The sequence below is a fragment of the Moschus berezovskii genome, chromosome 11, assembly GCF_049115385.1.
Source record: "Moschus berezovskii isolate FMDL1 chromosome 11, NW_MosBer_1.0, whole genome shotgun sequence".
Lineage (NCBI taxonomy): Eukaryota > Metazoa > Chordata > Mammalia > Artiodactyla > Moschidae > Moschus > Moschus berezovskii.
In genome coordinates, this window is record NC_142470.1 from 52,523,715 (window position 1) to 52,543,347 (window position 19,633).

The following is a 19,633-nucleotide window of genomic DNA, read 5'->3' on the forward strand; positions in this document are numbered from 1 at the left end:
GATCAAATTGCCAACATCTGTTGAATTATTGAGAAAACAAAGGAATTCCAGAAAATACATCTATTACTACTTCATTGACTACACTGCTGCTTCTGCTGCTGCTAAGTTGCTTCAGTCATGTCCGACTCTGTGTGACCCCATAGATGGCAGCCCACCAGGCTTCTCTGTCCCTGGGATTCTCCAGGCAGGAATACTGGAGTGAGTTGACATTTCCTTCTCCAGTGCATGTGTGCATGCCGAGTCGCTTCAGTTGTGTCCAGCTCTGTGACTCTATGGGCACAGCCCACCAGGCTCCTCCATCCACAGGATTCTCCCGGCAAGAACACTGGAGTGGGCTGCCATTTCCTTCTCCACATTGACAACACTAAAGCCTTTGATTGTGGGAATCACAACAAACTGTGTAAAATTCTTAAAGAGATAGGAATACCAGACCACCTTAACTGCCTCCAGAGAAACCTGTATGTAGGTTAAGAAGCAACAGTTAGAACCAGACATGGAACAGTGGTCTGATTAAAAATTGGGAAATGACTATGTCATGACTGAGTGTTGTCAACCTGCTCATTTACCTTCTGTGCAGAGTACATCACGCAAATTGTTGGATTGGATGAAGCACAAGTGGAATCAAGATTGTTTGGAGAAATATCAACATTTCAAATATGCAGATGTTACCACTCTAATGGCAGAAAGTGAAGAGGAACTAAAGAACCTCTTGGTGAGGGTAAAATAAGAGAGTGAATAAGCTGGCTTAAAATTCAACATTAAAAATTCTAAGATCATGGCATCCAGTTCCATTACTTCATGGCAAATAGAAGGGAAAAAGTGAAAACAGATTTTCTTTTCTTTTCTTTTCTTTGGTTCCAGAATCACTACAGACAGTGACTACAGCCATGAAATGAAAAGACACTCCTTGTAAGGAAACACGTCTAGAAATGTCTAGGTTTCTATGTTTAGAAACCTAGACAGTGTATGAAAAAGTAGAAACATCCGTTTGCCAACAAAAGTCTGTATACTCAAAGCTGTGGTTTTTCTAGTAGTCATGTATAGATGTGACAGTTGGACCATAAAGAAGACTGAGCACTGAAGAACTGATGCTTTCGAACTGTGGTGCTGGTGAAAACTCTTGAGAGTCCCTTGGACTGCAAGGAAATCAAACCATTCAATCCTAAAGGAAATCAACCCTGAATATTCATTGGAAGGACTAAAGCTGAAGCTTCAATACACTGGCCACCTGATGCGAAGAGCTGACTCATTTGGACCTTGATGCTGGGAAAGTTTAAAGGCAAAAGGAGAAAGGGGCGGCAGAGGATGGGATGGTTAGGTAACATCACCGACTCAATGAACATGAATTTGAGTGAATTCCAGGAGACAGTGAAAGACAGAGAAGCCTGGCATGCTGCAGTCCATGGGGTCACAAAGAGTCACATACTACTTAGCTATCAAACAACAACAACAATAACTTATGAAATATTTTAATAAAATCACTGAACTAATAGGAAGTGATGGGCAGAGAGAAACTTAATATGTGGAATGTGATACTGCTCATTTTGTCCCTGAAATATTCAATGACAAACAGTTTCCTTCCTGTGTCCCATTCTTTCACTTCCCATCCTTCTTCCATCTGAATTGATGACCCAGAAGTATAATATGAGCTTGAGATGCAATGAATGAAGAAGATATGGTCTCTGCCTAAAAGTGACCCCCTGAAGTTGACATACAGAAGTAGAGTGCACTAAACAATCTTATCAAGTGCTATATTAGTACAAGAATAAAAGGCTATAAAATTATAGAGAACTGCAAACTTTGGAGTGTCTGGGAATTAAGGAATCCTTCACAATGGCAGTTGATTCTAATCTGGGTATTGAAGATTGAGGAAATATTGACTAGGGCCAGAGAGAGAAGTATATTTTAGTATGAAAGTCCATTTAGTCTATTGATCATGGACATGTTGGTATGACATGGTATGTCTCTGTCATATTTGAAGACATAGAAATAATTCAATCTAACTGAAAAGTTTGAATATAGGTAGGAATAGGTAGGGGCTTCCTTGGTGGCTCAGAGGTTGAAGCATCTGCCTGCAATGCAGGAGACCGGGAGACAGAGGCAGATATAGGCAGGTGTAAGATGTTTGTGTTTATATCTTGATAAAGAGGTTTTATTATCCCTTTTATAGTAAAGGGAGTGATTGGAAGATTTAAAGCAGGGCGTGGACATTTTGTGTAGTTTCTCAGAGCTAGTTGCAGGGATTGGCTATTCATTTACACTTCCTCCGGTTTACCTTAGATTGGCTCTTATGATTGTCAGCAATCCTATTTGCATCTTTAGTACAACTTTTCATTCATTTTATTGACTCGCCCTGTGTTCTGAAACTTCACCGCTGAAGTCTCTCAGGAGGATTCAGTCTAGATCTTCCTCACCTCTGGTTTGGGATCTCCATCGACACTAGAACAAGGCTACCTTGATTTTTATATGCCTACTTATCTCTGATTTCATTACTCCTGGAATGTCATTCTGTGGCCTAGTGTGCACTCTGCATGCAAAATTACAGGGAGAATTTAAGAGTTTATTTCCAACTTTGATCACCCTTTCAGGACATGAGCTATTAAGGAGTAATTCACAATTTATGATAAATAACAATAATGTGGTGTCTACACTTTCAGATGTAACTCAGAAATTAGAAAGAAGCTTCTATTTATAGAATCCCATATCAGAAATTCTGTTAATATAAAATGTGTGACTCACAAAGGCAGTGCTGTGTTTTGTCCTAGTTAGTGGGAAGCAGAATTAGTGTCATGTTGGAAGTACTTTCAGGCTTTTTCTATCGCAGCATTACTTTGAGTATTTCATCTTTCAGACCCTATTAAAGTCTGAAAGAATTCATAGTTAAAGTAAAATCTTCAGTTTGTCGTGATGGATCATGTGTGTGTATTCAGTCACTAAGTCATATCTGACTCTTTGCGACCCTGTGGACTGCAATCTGCCAGGTTCCCCTATTCACAGGATTTTCCAGGCAAGAATACTGATGTGTACATGCATGCTTAGTCACTACAGTCATGTCTGACTATTTGTTACTCTGTGGCCTGTAGACCACCAGGCTCCTCTGTCCATGGGATTCTCCAAGCAAGAATACTGGAGTATGTTGCCATGCCCTCCCTCCTCCAGATTTTTGCAATCCAGGAGTTAAACCTGAGTCTCCTGTGTCTTCTGCATTGGCAGGTGGATTCTTTGCCACTGAGCTACCCAGGAATTCAAACTGTCCTGTAAACTTTTGTTTGTCTGTCTTATCACTTCAAAAACAAAAGAGGATAAAACTTAAACAGAAAATAGAACAGCAATGTGGAGTGCAAAGGTATGTTGGTTAAAGTGTGGTAGCAGTTGACCAAGCCCTAAATAAATAAGTACTGAATACACTTAGGAACAGAGCATGTAGGAAATTTTTCTTAAGGGTCAGACCTGAAAAATCCTGAATTGTAGTACGAGAAATAGATGTCTTGTCTGTTATAATACATAAATATCAAATGGAATAGGTTCAAGTTCTAGGTCTTACCAGCTTGAGCAGCGTAATAAGTCATTGGAATATTAATGCTAAATTTCCCTTTGAGCACCTCTTTGGAAAAGTAAAACTTTCACATCTGTTCCCACACCATTTTTTTTTTCCTGCTTGGAAAATGGATGGTATTTTCTGTTGCAGTCTCTTGTTTCTGCCTCTTCTGACAGTGCCACATGCACAACATTGTTGTTCCTGCAAAAACTCTAACTCCTAAATCTAACAAGTGGGATTCTGCACTCCATGCTGGAGCAAACAGAATACCCTTCTCCAAACCTGGGGTTCCCAAGCAGTACAGGTGATGTTTTGGGCCCCAGAGTGTCCCTTATGAAAATGGTCCATTAGAGTTTAGCTTGGGGCTTCCCTGGTGGCTCAGTGGTAAAGAATCTGCCTGCAATTCATAGGATTGAATTCAATACAAATTCAATACTTGGACTGGGAAGATTCCCTAGAGGAGGGCATGGCAATCCACTCTGGTATTCTTGCCTGGAGAATCCCATAGACAGAGAAGCCTGGTGGGCTCCAGACCATGGGGTCGCAAAGAGTAGGACATGACTGAAGTGACTGTATGCACAGAGGTTAACTTTCTTCTCTCTCACCTGAGAGAATCAGGGCTAGAGGCAGGTGGAGAAAGAGAGCCTGTGACCTGCATTTTTCTCCTCCCCAGCTCTCCTCAAGATGACCTTGAACAGACAAAACAGAGCAATACAACCCCACTCTTCCTTTAAGACTTTAATCAAAGGTTTTCCTCCAGAGAGTGGAGAGGGTGGGGACTGCTAGACTCAGCTTTCCAGCTGGCAGGTTTTAAGGTGCTATATTAAGCATGTGATCACAGTCACAGCTTCTGAGGGATTTCCTCACTTAGTACCGTGGATCAAATCAATTTCTACTATGTTCTGGGCCATGAACTAGAACTTAATTTTTTTCAGAGCCTTATTCTGTAAGGAGAGATACAGCTTTCTGGGTAATATATTGATCTCTTTTTAAATATTTGAAATTGGAGAAGATTCAAATATATCAAATGAACAGAGACTCATAAAACTGACACCCAACTTGTACCCCACGGTATAACAAATATTAACATTTGGCAATATCTGATCCTTTAAAGCACTTATTATTTGCAGGTTTAATAAAACTCTTGTTATGATTAACTCTTGGAATATTAAACCTAACAAAAGACAGCTGTAACTGTAGAAGCACAAGGAAATTCCTGTGCTTAAAATGTAAACAGTCTCCTAATCAGTATCTTCCCAGAAGTCAGTATTTGGCCATGCCCCAGCTAATGTTCTAATTTACTGGTTGGGACTAGAAAGTTTCATTGTTCTGGATTTTGACAAAGCATATGCCACTTTTTTACTCCATCTATGTAGAAGAGTACCCTTTTTTCACATGGTCAGTAAGATGTATATTGTAAGCCTTAATTTGTTTTCCCATCCTCCAACAAGTATGAAATATCTCATTGTTTACATTGTAATTTTTCCAATTATCAGTGAAGTCAAGCATCTTATGTGTTTATCAATAATATGGGATTTCTTTTCTGTGAAGTGTCTTTTCTAATCTTTTATCTATTTTTATTTTTTTTCTTATTGATTTTTAAGAGTATTTATGTTACATACATGTGGGAATACCAATCATTGATCAATTATAAAAAAAAAGGACAAAGATTTGTGCATATAAATGCTACTGATACTATCATACACATCTGTAAAATTGTTGATGGCCATGATGGCAGCTTTGATATCAAATGGGATTAATATTATTTAAAATTTGGTTTAAGAAAAGAAAGGAACTTTTAATTTTAATTTAAGGAAGACACTCATATGAAAACGATAGATACATACAAAAATATTTTCATACTTAAGAAGGTCAGTCTCAATGATCTAGATTAGTTAATCATGTAAAACAGCTAATTCCCAACACAAATGGATAACTGAAATGGTTTTAGCTTAATGTGGTAGTTTTTAGAAATATATGTTTATTTGAATCATATTTTGCAGCAGTTCAGGTCAATATCTCCCAGTTCCTTTCATATAAAAGCAGTTCAAAGGCCCAAGTGAAAAATTCAAATAGTATAGAGAACCAACGATAGTAATTTACTCACAGAGGAAATTTACCCCTTGCAATGCTTTGGTTTTGATAATTTCCATTGAAAGAGTGGTTACTGTGTTTTCTTCTAACACTCCTCTTTTAAAAATAATGTTTGACTTTTCCTAGTAGAAATACAATTTTTAAGGAGTGTTTTATATTGAATATGCTGACCGTTGAGAGTAAAGTAATCTAGCAGAGTTTCTCACGCTAGGGATTAAAATGGATGTTAAAATATCCACTGAGGATGAAAATGGTTGGATGCCATCACTGACACAATGGACATGGGTTTGGGTGGACTCCGGGAGTTGGAGATGGACAGGGAGGCCTGGCGTGCTACGGTTCATGGGGTCGCAAAGAGTTGGACACCACTGAGCGACTGAACTAAACTGAGGATGAAAATGAGTATCATGACGAACCAGGCATGAGATTCCGGAAATGGAAAGAGATGAATGGCGTTTCTACTTTATTGTCCTTGTAAATAAAATAAATTGTGCTTCTGGCTTTCATTTGCTATGTGAATTGATTTTTACAAGATAACAGTTGAAAATATTGAGATATAATTTTCAAGAATCAGTGAATCAGCAGCATTTCTTAAGTAGCCACTAAGTGTACTTTCTACAAACTTCCAGTCTGTATGCAGGTGTCCTCATTTAAGGAAAGAGGTGCCTGCATTTTAAAATGTTCATATGTATCCTCTGGCATATCAACAAAGTCCCGGTAAAATGGAACAGAATCAAATTTATTTTTGAGTCCGTTGGTCTCTTTCTGTAGTCTTTCTGATGGAATTTTCTGGGATTTCTCTCTCCTCTCTTAGACAGTCTTTCTACAAGTCTCCCTCCGCAGTCATTTCCCCGCCTTCAAAGTCTCAAGACCTGCATTCCAGAAAGAAGTGGAATGGATTGGATCATTTTGTTTATATTTTACTATGCAGTGATGTAGACTAAGTCTGCTGCTCAACCAGCTGTGACTTTAGTTTCTGATATTAGTTGCATATTTATTGAAGCTTTTTAAGGACAGGTGCCATCCAGTGCATTTGTATGCATTACCTCACTGAACCCCAAGGTAGGATTTACTATTACATTTTATAGACAAAGAAACAGATTTACAAGGTTTAAGAAAAGATGGTAGGTTTTCTAGGTGCCTCAGTGGTAAAGAATTCACTTGCCAAGCAGGAGAGGCGTGTTCAATTCCTGGGTCAGGAAGGAAATAGCAACCCACTCCAGTATTCTTGCCTGGGAAATCCCATAGACAGAAGAGCCTGATGGGCTACATTCCATGGAGTCGCAGAATTGGACATGACTTAGCGAGTAAAAGCAGCAGCAACAGCAAGAAAGCATGGTCAAGGTTTCACAGCTAGGAGTTAGCAGAAGTGAAACTCAACTTAGGATAACAGGAAACCTTGACTCACATACCGTATGCCACACTAACTTGGGCAGGTTTCACAAACTTGTTCGGTTGCAGACCATCACCTTTCATGGAGTAATGATTTCTTCCCCCTGCTGAAGGTAAGTGGCACAAAGATCACTAAATTGGGATCCCCTACTGGACAGGTGGACACCATGCTCCATGTGAATGTTGGAATGCCCAGAGTCTGCCACCTTCCCTAAGAGAAACAAGGAAGCATGAAAGAAAGACTGCCTAATCCACTGCTTTTCACTTTGTTTACACCAGTGATGCCACGCTTTGCTGAACAAGTGGAGGTTGCCATTGAAGCCCTGAGTGCCAACGTCCCTCAGCCGTTTGAGGAGAACGAGTTCATCGATGCCTCTCGTCTGGTGTATGACGGCGTTCGGGACATCAGAAAGGCTGTGCTGATGATCAGGGTATGTGAGGTCGCTGTAGCTTGGAGCTGACTGGAGTGTCCAGTAGGGTCCCCAAAGAATTTACTCTTTGTATTATTTTTCTTATTTAGTCTAACTTAGTAAGCTGTTTAGCTCTTCATTTAGTCAGACAAGGGGGACTTTTTACTTATAAAGGGATTAATGATCCCAACAGGTCTAGATCAGCACTGAACATCCTGAAGGGTGATGTCCTGCCTGTTTCTTCCACACATTATTACCTTAATTTGATACCCATTTAGGGGTGCCTTTGCCGTTCCCCTTTGGTAATACCACTTCCCATTATAATCAGAAAGCCATGTGATGGAAGAAAATGAAGATCACCCAGCTTAGTAGTATTAGTGATCATGATAATGATAATAATAATGATAATGCAATAAAGTGACAGATAGCTACATTCTTCTTGTAACAGATCATGAAGATATAAATAAAGCTAAATAATCAGCAAACCTCTCCTATCACCTTTCCTACTGTCTTCCCATCCCTCAGTCTTCTGATTTTGGGTAGCTGTGAATCTTCCAAACAGTTGCCAAAATGATTAGACACACTTGAGAAAACATAATATAACAGATTTCAAAACTCAGTTAACTGTTACTTACAACTTGCTTTGTTTGCATACAGTGTGCCTTTGTCTATCCCTGTGAAGACAATAGCTTACTTTATTCTATCTATCGAGCTTCCCTGGTGGCTCAGATGGTAAAGCGTCTGCCTCCAATGCGAGAGACCCAGGTTTGATCCCTGGGTTGGGAAGATCTCCTGGAGAAGGAAATGGCAACCCACTCCAGTACTTTTGCCTGGAGAATCCCACGGATGGAGGAGCCTGGTAGGCTACAGTCCATGGGGTCTCAAGAGTCAGACACTGAGCGACTTCAACAGCTGTGTAATATTCCATCATAAGTTGAGAATATTTTTCTCCTTGCCTTATTGACAGTTCAGTATAGTAGGTTTCAAATGCTTTTCTTAGACACAGAACTCTTTCATAAAATAAACGTGGGTTAATGACATGGATATGTTTGTGGCTATTAGGATTGAGGCAGAGATGATGAGTCTGCAGTGCTCATCTTGCTATCCTATGGAAATATATGGGAGCCATATTTACAATTTCAATTTTTAGTAGGTATGTTGATAAGGCAAAAAAAAAAAAACAACAGATGAAATTAGTTTTAAAAATGTATTTTATTTATTTCAATCAATATCCAAAGGTAGCATTTCAACATGTGGCACCAGCTGCATTTAATGTTCTCAATACCTCCGTGTATCTGCAATCACCATTTTGGATGAGGCAGCCTTAGACTATATCTCCATCCTCAACCTTCATTGTTGTCTCTGGGGTTGCTCAGTGAACCAAAAGTTAATCACTGAGTGCATCTTGAAAAACTTTCTTTCGGGGTGACCACTGAACATTTAAACCAACATCCCCTCAAATACAGCAAAACAGTAACAATCAATTTATTTTCCATCAACTTATTTTCTGTGTGCAGTCCCTCAGTACTTCAAGAAGTATCTGTGATTTATTGGTCTCTCTGGACCTAACAGCAGCAGAAGATATTAAGAAGAGGTGGCAAGAATACACAGAAGAACTATACAGAAAAGATCTTCATGACCCAGATAATCACGATAGTGTGATCACTCCCTAGAGCCAGACATCCTGGAATGTGAAGTCAAGTGGGCCTTAGAAATCATCACTACGAATAAAGCTAGTAGAGGTGATGGAATTCCAGTGGAGCTATTTCAAATCCTGAAAGATGATGCTGTGAAAGTGCTACATTCAATCTGCCAGCAAATTTGGAAAACTCAGCAGTGGCCACAGGACTGGAAAATGTCAGTTTTCATCCCAATCACAAAGAAAGGCAATGCTGAAATATGCTCAAACTACCGCACAATTGCACTCATCTCACATGCTAGTAAAGTCATGTTCAAAATTCTCCAAGCCAGGCTTCAGCAATATGTAAACCGTGAACTTCCAGATGTTCAAGCTGGATTTGGAAAAGACAGAGGAACCAGAGATCAAATTGCCAACATCCGCTGGATCATCGAAAGAGTGAGAGAGTTCCAGAAAAACATCTATTTCTGCTTTATTGACTATGCCAAAGCCTTTGACTGTGTGGATCACAATAAACTGTGGAACATTCTGAAGGAGATGGGAATACCAGACCACCTGACCTGCCTCTTGAGAAACCTGTTTGCAGGTCAGGAAGCAACAGTTAGAACTGGACATGCAACAACAGACTGGTTCCAAATAGGAAAACGAGTACGTCAAGGCTGTATATTGTCACCCTGCTTATTTAACTTATATGCAGAGTACATCCTGAGGAACGCTGGGCTGGAAGAAGCACAAGCTGGAATCAAGATTGCTGGGAGAAATATCAATAACCTCAGATATGCAGATGACAGCACCCTTATGGCAGAAAGTGAAGAGGAGCTCAAAAGCCTCTTGATGGAAATGAATAAGGAGAGTGAAAAAGTTGGCTTGAAGCTCAACATTCAGAAAACTAAGATCATGGCATCTTGTCCCATCACTTCATGGGAAATAGATGGAGAAACAGTGAAAACAGTGTCAGACTTTATTTTTGGGGGCTCCAAAATTACTGCGGATGCTGATTGCAGCCATGAAATTAAAAGACGCTTACTCCTTGGAAGGAAAGTTATGACCAAATTTAACAGCATATTAAAAAAGCAGAGACATTACTTTGCCAACAAAGGTCTGTCTAGTCAAGGCTATGGTTTTTCCAGCAGTCATGTATGGATCTAAGAGTTGGACTGTGAAGAAAGCTGAGCACTGAAGAATTGATGCTTTTGAACTGTGGTGTTGGAGAAGACTCTTGAGAGTCCCTTGGACTGCAAGGAGATCCAACCAGTCCATTCTAAAGGAGATCAGTCCTGGGTGTTCATTGGAAGGACTGTTGCTAAAGCTGAAACTCCAATACTTTGGTTACCTCATGTGAAGAGTTGACTCATTGGAAAAGACCCTGATGCTGGGAGGGATTGGGGGAGGGAGGAGAAGGGGACGACAGAGGATGAGATGGCTGAATGGCATCACCTACTCAATGCATATGAGTTTGGGTGAACTCCGGAAGTTGGTGATGGACAGGGAAGCCTGGCATGCTGCAATCCATGGGGTCTCAAAGAGTCAGACTCAACTGAGTTACTGAACTGAACTGGACAATATATACCTAGTTCTTTAAGGAGTTCATGTTTGGCATTAATTCTCCTCCAAATTTGGGTATCTTCGAAATCATGAAGTCATTAAATCTATGTGTATCCTCTTTGACTGTGGTATCCAGGAAACAGAATGACGCTTCCAAGGTGATCTGAGCAGGCAGAGTAGAGCATCACCAGAAAGAGTCTCTCTTCCTTCTTTACGGACACTAATGAGTCTCCTGAACCATTCAGCTAGCTTCTTTGCTGGGGAGCAACCACAGCATCTTCTTATCTTCTCATCTTTAATCAGCTTGATTTCCCATGTTAAATACATCTCTCTTTCATAATAATTCCATGATTAATTCAAAGTGTTCAGAGAATTGTATAAGTTGTATCAGACAATACTAAAACTTTGGCCACCTCATGCGACGAGTTGACTCACTGGAAAAGAGTCTGATGCTGGGAGGGATTGGGGGTAGGAGGAGATGGGGACGACAGAGAATGAGATGGCTGGATGGCATCACCGACTCGATGGACATGAGTTTGAGTAAACTCCGGGAGTTGGTGATGGACAGGAAGGCCTGGTGTGCTGTGGTTCATGGGGTCACAAAGAGTCAGACATGACTGAGCGACTGAACTGAACTGAACTGAAATATATATAACAATGTGGAATTCAATTTTGGAAAAGACAGTCAGACGTATTTCCTGTTCTTCCAACTTTCCTATTTTAGATCTGTCAAACTCTTACTATCTTTCAAGACCTGGCTCAAATCTTTCCCTAAATTTTCTCCCTCAAAAATACTGATTCTATTCTTTAACTACCTATAAATCTTTCTGCTGTGATCATAATCTTGACACTATTTCTTTTGAGGTCTATTACTTTCTTTAGGGGCTTCCCTGGTGGCTCAGTCGTAAAGAATCCACCTGTATTGGCAGGAGACCTGGGTTTGATCCCAGGGTTGGGAAGACCCCCTGGAGACGGAAATGGCAACCTACTCCAGTATTTTTGTCTGGGAGATCCCATGGACAGAGAAGCCTGTTGGGCTGCTGTCCATGGGATCACAAAAGAGTTGGACATGACTTAGCCACTGAAGAAGGAAAGTGGCAACCCACTCCAGTATTTTGCTTGGGAGATCCCATGGACATAAGAATCTGGTGGGCTACAGTTCATGGTGTCACAAGAGTTGGACACAAATTAGCCACCAAATGACAGCAACAACCTTCTTTTGGCTGAAATTTTGGAAAGCAAAAGCTATATTTTTTTCCCTTCATTGTGATGCATTGTTTGGTGTTTAATACTATGTGTGATGGACTTCCCTAGTGGTCCAGTGGTTAAGACTTTAGGCTCCCAATGCAGGAGACCCAAAGTTTAATCCCTGGTTAGGGAACTAGATTCCCCATGCTGCAATTAAGACCCAGCACAGCCAATAAATAAATCAATAAAAGTAAATATTAAAAAAAAATACAATGTGTGTTAGGGAGAAAGAGAAACAGATACGTCTGGAGATAGGAAGGTGACAGAGGGAAAAGTATGAAAATTAAAGGAGAAAGGAAAAATAGGCTTTTGAACCTGTATTTTTCCCATTATATACTAACTTGTGAAATAATAGACCATGAGAGTTGTGTTTTCAAAGCATTTGGCACTAAATTCCACTATAATTCTCAAGACATATTCCCTTTTTTGCCATTTTTCTGCTTTGTTAGCCTTCACATTTTTGTGACAACTATTCATCTGGGAGGCTGAGCAAGTTTATAGCCATCATTCACTTATTCATTCATGAGCTGTAAAAAAACATAATTTAGGTAAAAATGCCATATCTTTGTTACATAAAGTGTCATTCCTCCATCTTGACATTTCAAGTGATTTGATCGGATGTATTTCACACCACTTAAAACAGGAAGGGAGAAATATACGGTATGTACAAATTGTTATTTTAAAAGTCTTTCTGCTTTCAGCACCAAAATGGCTTCATTTTATACTTCAATTCTTGGTTTGCTTTCTATGTATAATAGTTAAGTCTGTTTTAAAATATCATTGCACTGAATCAGGTGAAAGACAGTAAGACAAGTGGAGCTCTTATCCAGCTAAACTGGCCATGCCTTCTTCTCTCTCAAAGTGTTGATTTTCCCAAAAATAAATGCAGAAAGGACCTTGAAAGGTCAGATTCCCCATCACCTTGCCTTTCAGCAATCAATACATATTTAATGGCGATGTTAGTATGTAGGTGCTCCAGGCCAGCTCAAGGCAACCCTCTGAAGCAAACAAAGTTTGTCTTTCTGGCATTTCAACCTCACCTTTCAGGCTTTTACTTCTCTTTGGGATCAGGTCAACTCTGCTTCTCTTTCATACAACTTTTTTTGTTTGCTTCTTGCTGAGGCTTGTCCTTGGTGATCTATTAGCTACATAGGAATTTTTTGATTACCTTAACATAGTAGTTTAGAAATGAAAAGGCAAATATGGCTCACCAGAATTTATTTGATTTTCATTATTTGCAGTAGTTGCCTTCAGTGAACTCTGAATTAAGGAATACGGAATCATTGTTCCTAGGGGAAATTCAAGGTTAGGTTCCTGTGAGCCTCTGGTCACATTTTCATCAACTGATCAATATATTATGTTTAATATGTGTTTTTGTTTAAAGACATTTTACTTAAATATATATACAGTGAACTCACAGCCAAAAGAATGAAAAAGAAAGAATGACAGTGTAGTCACTTAGTCATGTCCGACTCTTTGTGACCCCATGGATTGCAGCCCACCAGGCTCCTCTGCCCATGGGATTCTCCAGATAAGAATACTAGAATGGGTTGCCATGCCATTCTCCAGGGAATATTCCTGACCCAGGGATTGAACCCAAGTCTCCTACATTATAGGCAGATCTTTACCATCTGAGCCACCAGGGATAGCCAATCACACTATTACTCCTGCCTGAAAGAAGCTTATCTAATGCATTTTCTCTGGAAGGTGCAACTTAACCTTCTTGCATTTTGGAATTCTAAACAACACCTCAGCACTACAGTTGGAAGCCATTTTAAGCAGAGAAATAACACAAAGTACAAAAATGAAAAATGTGGCACTAAACAGACTGCAAAAAGGATACTAGTTTATAGTATAAGAGTTGAAATAAGAAAGCAGAAGATTGTGCTGTTTGACCTCAGCTGGAAATTTGCATGTTGGGTAACTCAAAAGTTTTTGCCATATTGTATACACACACATCTCTGAATTACTACAAAAATATTAATTTAGGGATCACAGAGAAACTTTGGTGAGTAGCATGTTCTCAAATAAAGAATCTTCAGATAAGGAGGATCAAGAGTATGTTTAATACACAAGGAGTTAAACATTTAATGTTGGAAAGTAAATGTAAAGTAGGTGGGCAGCACAGAAGGTGATAATATCTTGGTGTCAGAATAACTATATTAAAAAAAATAGTTACCTGTCATAGAATGACCATGAAAAAATCTATAATGATATCTATACATTGAGTTTTTGTAATTGGAACCAATTAATTTTGTTGCATGTGAAACTTCTGAAAGCAGAAAGGAGAAACAGTAGGACCTAAGACAGGATTCAGATAAGATTCTACAGCTTAACTTCACATCTCCCAAAACGGGCATGAAGATGCCCTGGAGCATTGCAAGATGTTTTAAAATGTCAAGGGAAACACATACACATCTCTCAGATACCATGAGATATATTAGCTGAAGGTAGTTTGCAGTTTAAACATTAGGTTGGTGATTCCTTTTGATCATATATTGATCACATCAGGTATTTGTGGTGCAGCATTTCTGGTTGTTGCTGTGATAAAAATCAAGCTCAATGGATGTGCAATAGTATTCCAAGGTTTGAGAAGTAATACAATATGCAACAGACACTAAATTGTTAGGGCCAGTCAAGAATTTATCTTCCTTTGGTGGGAGACAGAAAGTAAACAAGTAGATATATTAGTTAATGTGCCATAGAGAAAACCAACAAACTATTGAGAGGATGTGGGCAATTTGATCTCTGGTGCCTCTGCCTTTTCTAAAACCTGCTTGAACATCTGGAAGTTCACGGTTCACGTATTGCTGAAGCCTGGCTTGGAGAATTTTGAGCATGACTTTACTAGCGTGTGAGATGAGTGCAATTGTGCGGTAGTTTGAGCATTCTTTGGCATTGCCTTTCTTTGGGATTGGAATGAAAACTGTCCTTTTCCAGTCCTGTGGCCACTGCTGAGTTTTCCAAATTTACTGGCATATTGAGTGCAGCACTTTCACAGCATCATCTTTCAGGATTTGAAAGAGCTCAATGGGAATTCCATCACCTCCACCAGCTTTGTTAGGCACCAGAGATCAAATTGCCAACATCCGCTGGATCATGGAGAAAGCAAGAAAGTTCCAGAAAAACATCTATTTCTGCTTCATTGACTATGCCAAAGCCTTTGACTGTGTGGATCACAATAAACTGTGGAACATTCTGAAAGAGGTGGGAATACCAGACCACCTGACCTGCCTCTTGAGAAACCTGTATGCAGGTCAGGAAGCAACAGTTAGAACTGGACATGGAACAACAGACTGGTTCCAAATAGGAAAACGAGTACGTCAAGGCTGTATATTGTCACCCTGCTTATTTAACTTATATGCAGAGTACATCCTGAGGAACGCTGGGCTGGAAGAAGCACAAGCTGGAATCAAGATTGCTGGGAGAAATATCAATAACCTCAGATATGCAGATGACACCACCCTTATGGCAGAAAGTGAAGAGGAACTCAAAAGCCTCTTGATGAAAGTGAAAGAGGAGAGTGAAAAGGTTGGCTTGAAGCTCAACATTCAGAAAACGAAGATCATGGCATCTTGTCCCATCACTTCATGGGAAATAGATGGGGAAACAGTGGAAACAGTGTCAGACTTTATTTTGGGGGCTCCAAAATCACTGCGGATGCTGCTTACAGCCATGAATTTAAAAGATGCTTACTCCTTGGAAGGAAAGTTATGACCAACCTAGTTAGCATATTAAGAAGCAGAGACATTACTTTGCCAACCAAGGTCTGTCTAGTCAAGGCTATGGTTTTTCCAGCAGTCATGTATGGATGTGAGAGTTGAACTGTGAAGAAAGCTGATCGCCGAAGAATTGATGCTTTTGAACTATGGTGCTGGAGAAGACTCTTGAGAGTCCCCTGGACTGCAAGGAGATCCAACCAGTCCATTGAGGAAGGATATGGGGGAGAGGGAGGTGGGAGGGGGGTTCAAGAGGGGGAACACATGTACACCTGGGGCAGATTCATGTCAATGTATGGCAAAACCAACCAATATATTAATGTAAAGTAATTTGCCTCCAATAAAAAAATAATAATAAAAAAAATTAAAAAAGAAATAAAAAAATAAGGAGATCAATCCTGGGTGTTCATTGGAAGGACTAATGCTAAAGCTGAAACTCCAACACTTTGGCCACCTCATGCGACGAGTTGACTCACTGGAAAAGACTCTGATGCTGGGAATGATTGGGGGTGGGAGGAGACAGGGACCACAGAGAATGAGATGGATGGATGGCATCACCGACACGATGGACATGAATTTGAGTGAACTCCAGGAGTTGTTGATGGTCAGGGAGGCCTGGCGTGCTGTGATTCATGGGGTCGTAAAGAGTCAGACACGACTGAGCAACTGAACTGAACTAAACTGACTGATTGAGAGGATAAAGCATAGGATGGGGTGGGTTTTATAAAGGGTGATTGAGTGTGTTAGTTGTTCAGTCATGTCAGACTCTTTGCAGCCCCATGTACTATAACTTGCCATACTCTTCTGTTCATGGAATTCTCCAGGCAAGAATACTGGCTGGAGTGGGTGGCCATTTCCTTCTCCAGGAGATCTTCCCGACCTAGTGAACAAACCCCGGTTTCCTGCATTGCAGACAGATTCTTTACCATCTGACCTACCATAGAAGTGCACTGGGAGACATTTGGGAAGAGATTTAGAGAAGGAGGAGGTTAACAAGCCATAAAAGTACTCACGGAAATGTGTTCCAGGCAGGGAGAGTGACACATGTGGCCTAAGAACCATATTGAATGCATGATGGAAGCCATTGACATTTTCTGAGCAGGAGGATAGCATGATCTGAGTTACATCTTAAATGGAGTATCCTGGTTATACTGGAGAAAATACAAAGTATGGGGTAAGAGCAGAAGGAAGGAGCTAAGCGCTAGGTGGCCTCCAGGGTAAAAATGGTTAGTGATGCCAGAAGTTGATCAGTCCTGATGAGGGAGATTTTGTTCTATATTGGATTAGGAAATTTTTAATTCAACTTTCTAGTTTTCAGGCCATTGCAGTGATTAGAGATCTGTTGAGAAATCCCTCTTCATGCATCACTCAAAGTCTCCTGTTGTGGTTGCCAACTTACCATATTATCTTTCTGCTCCCAGGAAAACTCATTTGTGTCTGAGCCAATCCTTTAAATAGTCCTTACTACATTTTTGGGGCTTCCCAGGTGCCACGGTGTTAAAGAACCCACCTGCCAATCCAGGAGATGCAAGATATGCAGATTTGATCCCTGGGTGGGAAGATCCCCTGGAGGAAGGCATGGCAACCACTCCAGTATTCTTGCTTGGAGAATCTCATGGACAGAGGATCCTGGTGGGGCTACAGTCCATACAGAGTCAGACATGACTGAGCATATATGTATGCACACACACACACATCATGTTTTTCACATGTCTTGCTGAAATGACTGTAAATTTTTCAAACTTTTCTCATTTTGCTTCTTTACTGAAGCTGTTGTAGAGAAGATTGAGAATTTGATTGGGAAGCTGAGGCAGGTAGATTGATCCTACTCTGCAGATGGTATGTGGTGTGATTATGGACAAGTCACATGATATTCTTGAACCTCTGTATAAGGCACAGGTTAAGCTGATAGACTCTTAGAAGGGAGATATTTTATAGGCCAGATACATTGCTAGTAGCATCATGGAACCAAGACTAGACCAAAGTGATTCTCTCGCGTCATAAAAAAAGCCTTCCCTGGGAGCACATAGGGCAGAACTGCGGGGTTGACCTTCGGTTGCCAGTCTCTGGTCCAGAGTTGCATATTTTTTCTATTCCTTTTACCCTAGGATATCATCTAATGATACAAATTTGATTATTTCCTGGCCCATTTTCAGACCCTCCCTGCTTTTCCATGTCTCCTTTAATTTGTGGGGATTCTTGACCAACCAAAAAATAACACTATTTTTAAAAATGACAGCATCAATAGGAGACATGTTTACGTGCACTCAGAAAACTTCACATGCACAGAACTATTTATATGGGTGGTTTGAATGGGTTAGATACAAGGATTAGGCACAAGAAAATATTTCAATCTCATCCATTTGCCTGATGGTACTTGTAAAGGTTAAAAGCTATGGAACCCTTGATTGGCCAGGTGTGGTGCTTTGAAAATTTACCTAACTACTCTGAACCTGTTTATGCCTCTGTTAAATTGGGATTAAGTTCATTTCATTAGGTCATTGTAAGGATTAAATCCTTTAGTTGAATGGCTGACCCACATTGTTGTTCAGCTGCTAAGTTGTATCCAACTCTTTTGTGACTCTATGGACTGTAGCCTACCAGGTTCCTCTGTCTATTATTTCCAGGCAAGAATTTTTTCCAGGCAAGAATACTGGAGTGGGTTGCCATTTCCTTCTCTAGGCATTCTTACCAACATAGGGATTGACATGTGTCTCCTGCATTGGCAGGTATATTCTTTACCACAGAACCAGCTAGAAAACCCACCTGACCCATAGTGAGTAGTAAAAAATGATCCCTGTGATGATGGTGATTGTAGTTGTTGTTATTAGGTGTATGTTTTTTTTATTAACCATAATAATGATCACTGTCACATTACTTTCTTTGTATTGTTTACAAAGCTTTTTTGTATATATCTGATGCTAGAATTCTTGAAGCAGGCAGGACAAGTAGCAGTTATTATCTATTTTATGAGTGAGGAGACAGAAAAGCAGGAAAAATATAGTGGCTTGTGAAAAACACATATCAGTGGCAGAGTCAGGCCCCAAATGTTCAGGTCCCCTGGGTGTACAGTATTCTTTTTTTTCATTTTGAAACTTTATTTTAGTTTCTGAGCCATAACCACTTGAATACGAACTCCTCATTATGAGCCTTATGCCGCCAGGTTGTGCTTGCCATTGACTCGTCTACTGAACACACAGATCACTGAAATGTTTGGACACAGTACTATAGGCACTGTCACTTTCTTCTTTTTTCTGTTGAGTGAGGTTTTCCATTTTATTTTTTGCTCTCCTTTTCAAAATCTAATGATGAGAAGTGTGTGCAATCTTGTCAGCTCATCTGTCATCAGAATTTACCAACTTGCTGTAATTGTTCCTCGGCACACTCCAGAGAAGTGAGAAATGAACAGAGATGCTTGTCTGTGTCCACAATGAAAATTCCAGCAGTCATGTGAACTGGTTTGCCCACTCTACCCCTGCTTGAGTTAATAAAGACTGGGAACAAAACCTCTTTCTTTTAATATTTCTAGGGAAAAAAATTGAACATCTGTAGATGAGTGAGTGAATATTAATAAAGTTGGTGGTGAGAGAGATGGAAAGCAAGAGGGATATGCCACAGCCTGGAAAATTACTAGGCAGAATGTGATATTGGCACCAAAGACCCCATTTTATGCCTGTCTGATCAATCTCAAGACTTCATCAATAACCACACCTGATTAATTATACTGAGATAGCCAAAGAAACCAGCGAAATTAAAATGTGCCCTTTTAGATGGGCAATGGGCACCTGCATTGTCAGTACTGGTTGTGATCTGTTCCTTCCTTCTGAAAGACACAGCCCTGAGAGATAGTGTTACTGTGTGCCAAGTTGTGGGTGACTTTCAGACTAAAGATAATTGTGCAGAGAGTCTCACATGAAGGCACTGTCTTTCCTTCCTGCACCATCCTTGCCACCTCCTGAGTTTATCCTCTTAAAATTAACAGAGCATAGGATTTTTGAGTACATGTGTCAAACTGCTTGCTTTAGAAGACTCTGAACAAGGTATATCT

At 40.1% G+C, this 19,633-nt stretch overlaps 1 protein-coding gene across 4 annotated transcripts in view; it reads left to right on the forward strand.

Annotated features, from left to right (window-relative positions):
- Window positions 1–19,633, forward strand: part of CTNNA2 (catenin alpha 2) — a 1,253,094-nt gene that overhangs the window by 1,161,876 nt on the left and 71,585 nt on the right. For all 4 annotated transcript variants that reach the window (XM_055400364.2, XM_088841736.1, XM_088841737.1 and 1 more), the window contains exon 12: window positions 7,304–7,455. In XM_055400364.2, coding sequence (XP_055256339.1) covers window positions 7,304–7,455 — 152 coding nt within the window. The remainder of the gene's footprint in view (window positions 1–7,303; window positions 7,456–19,633) is intronic.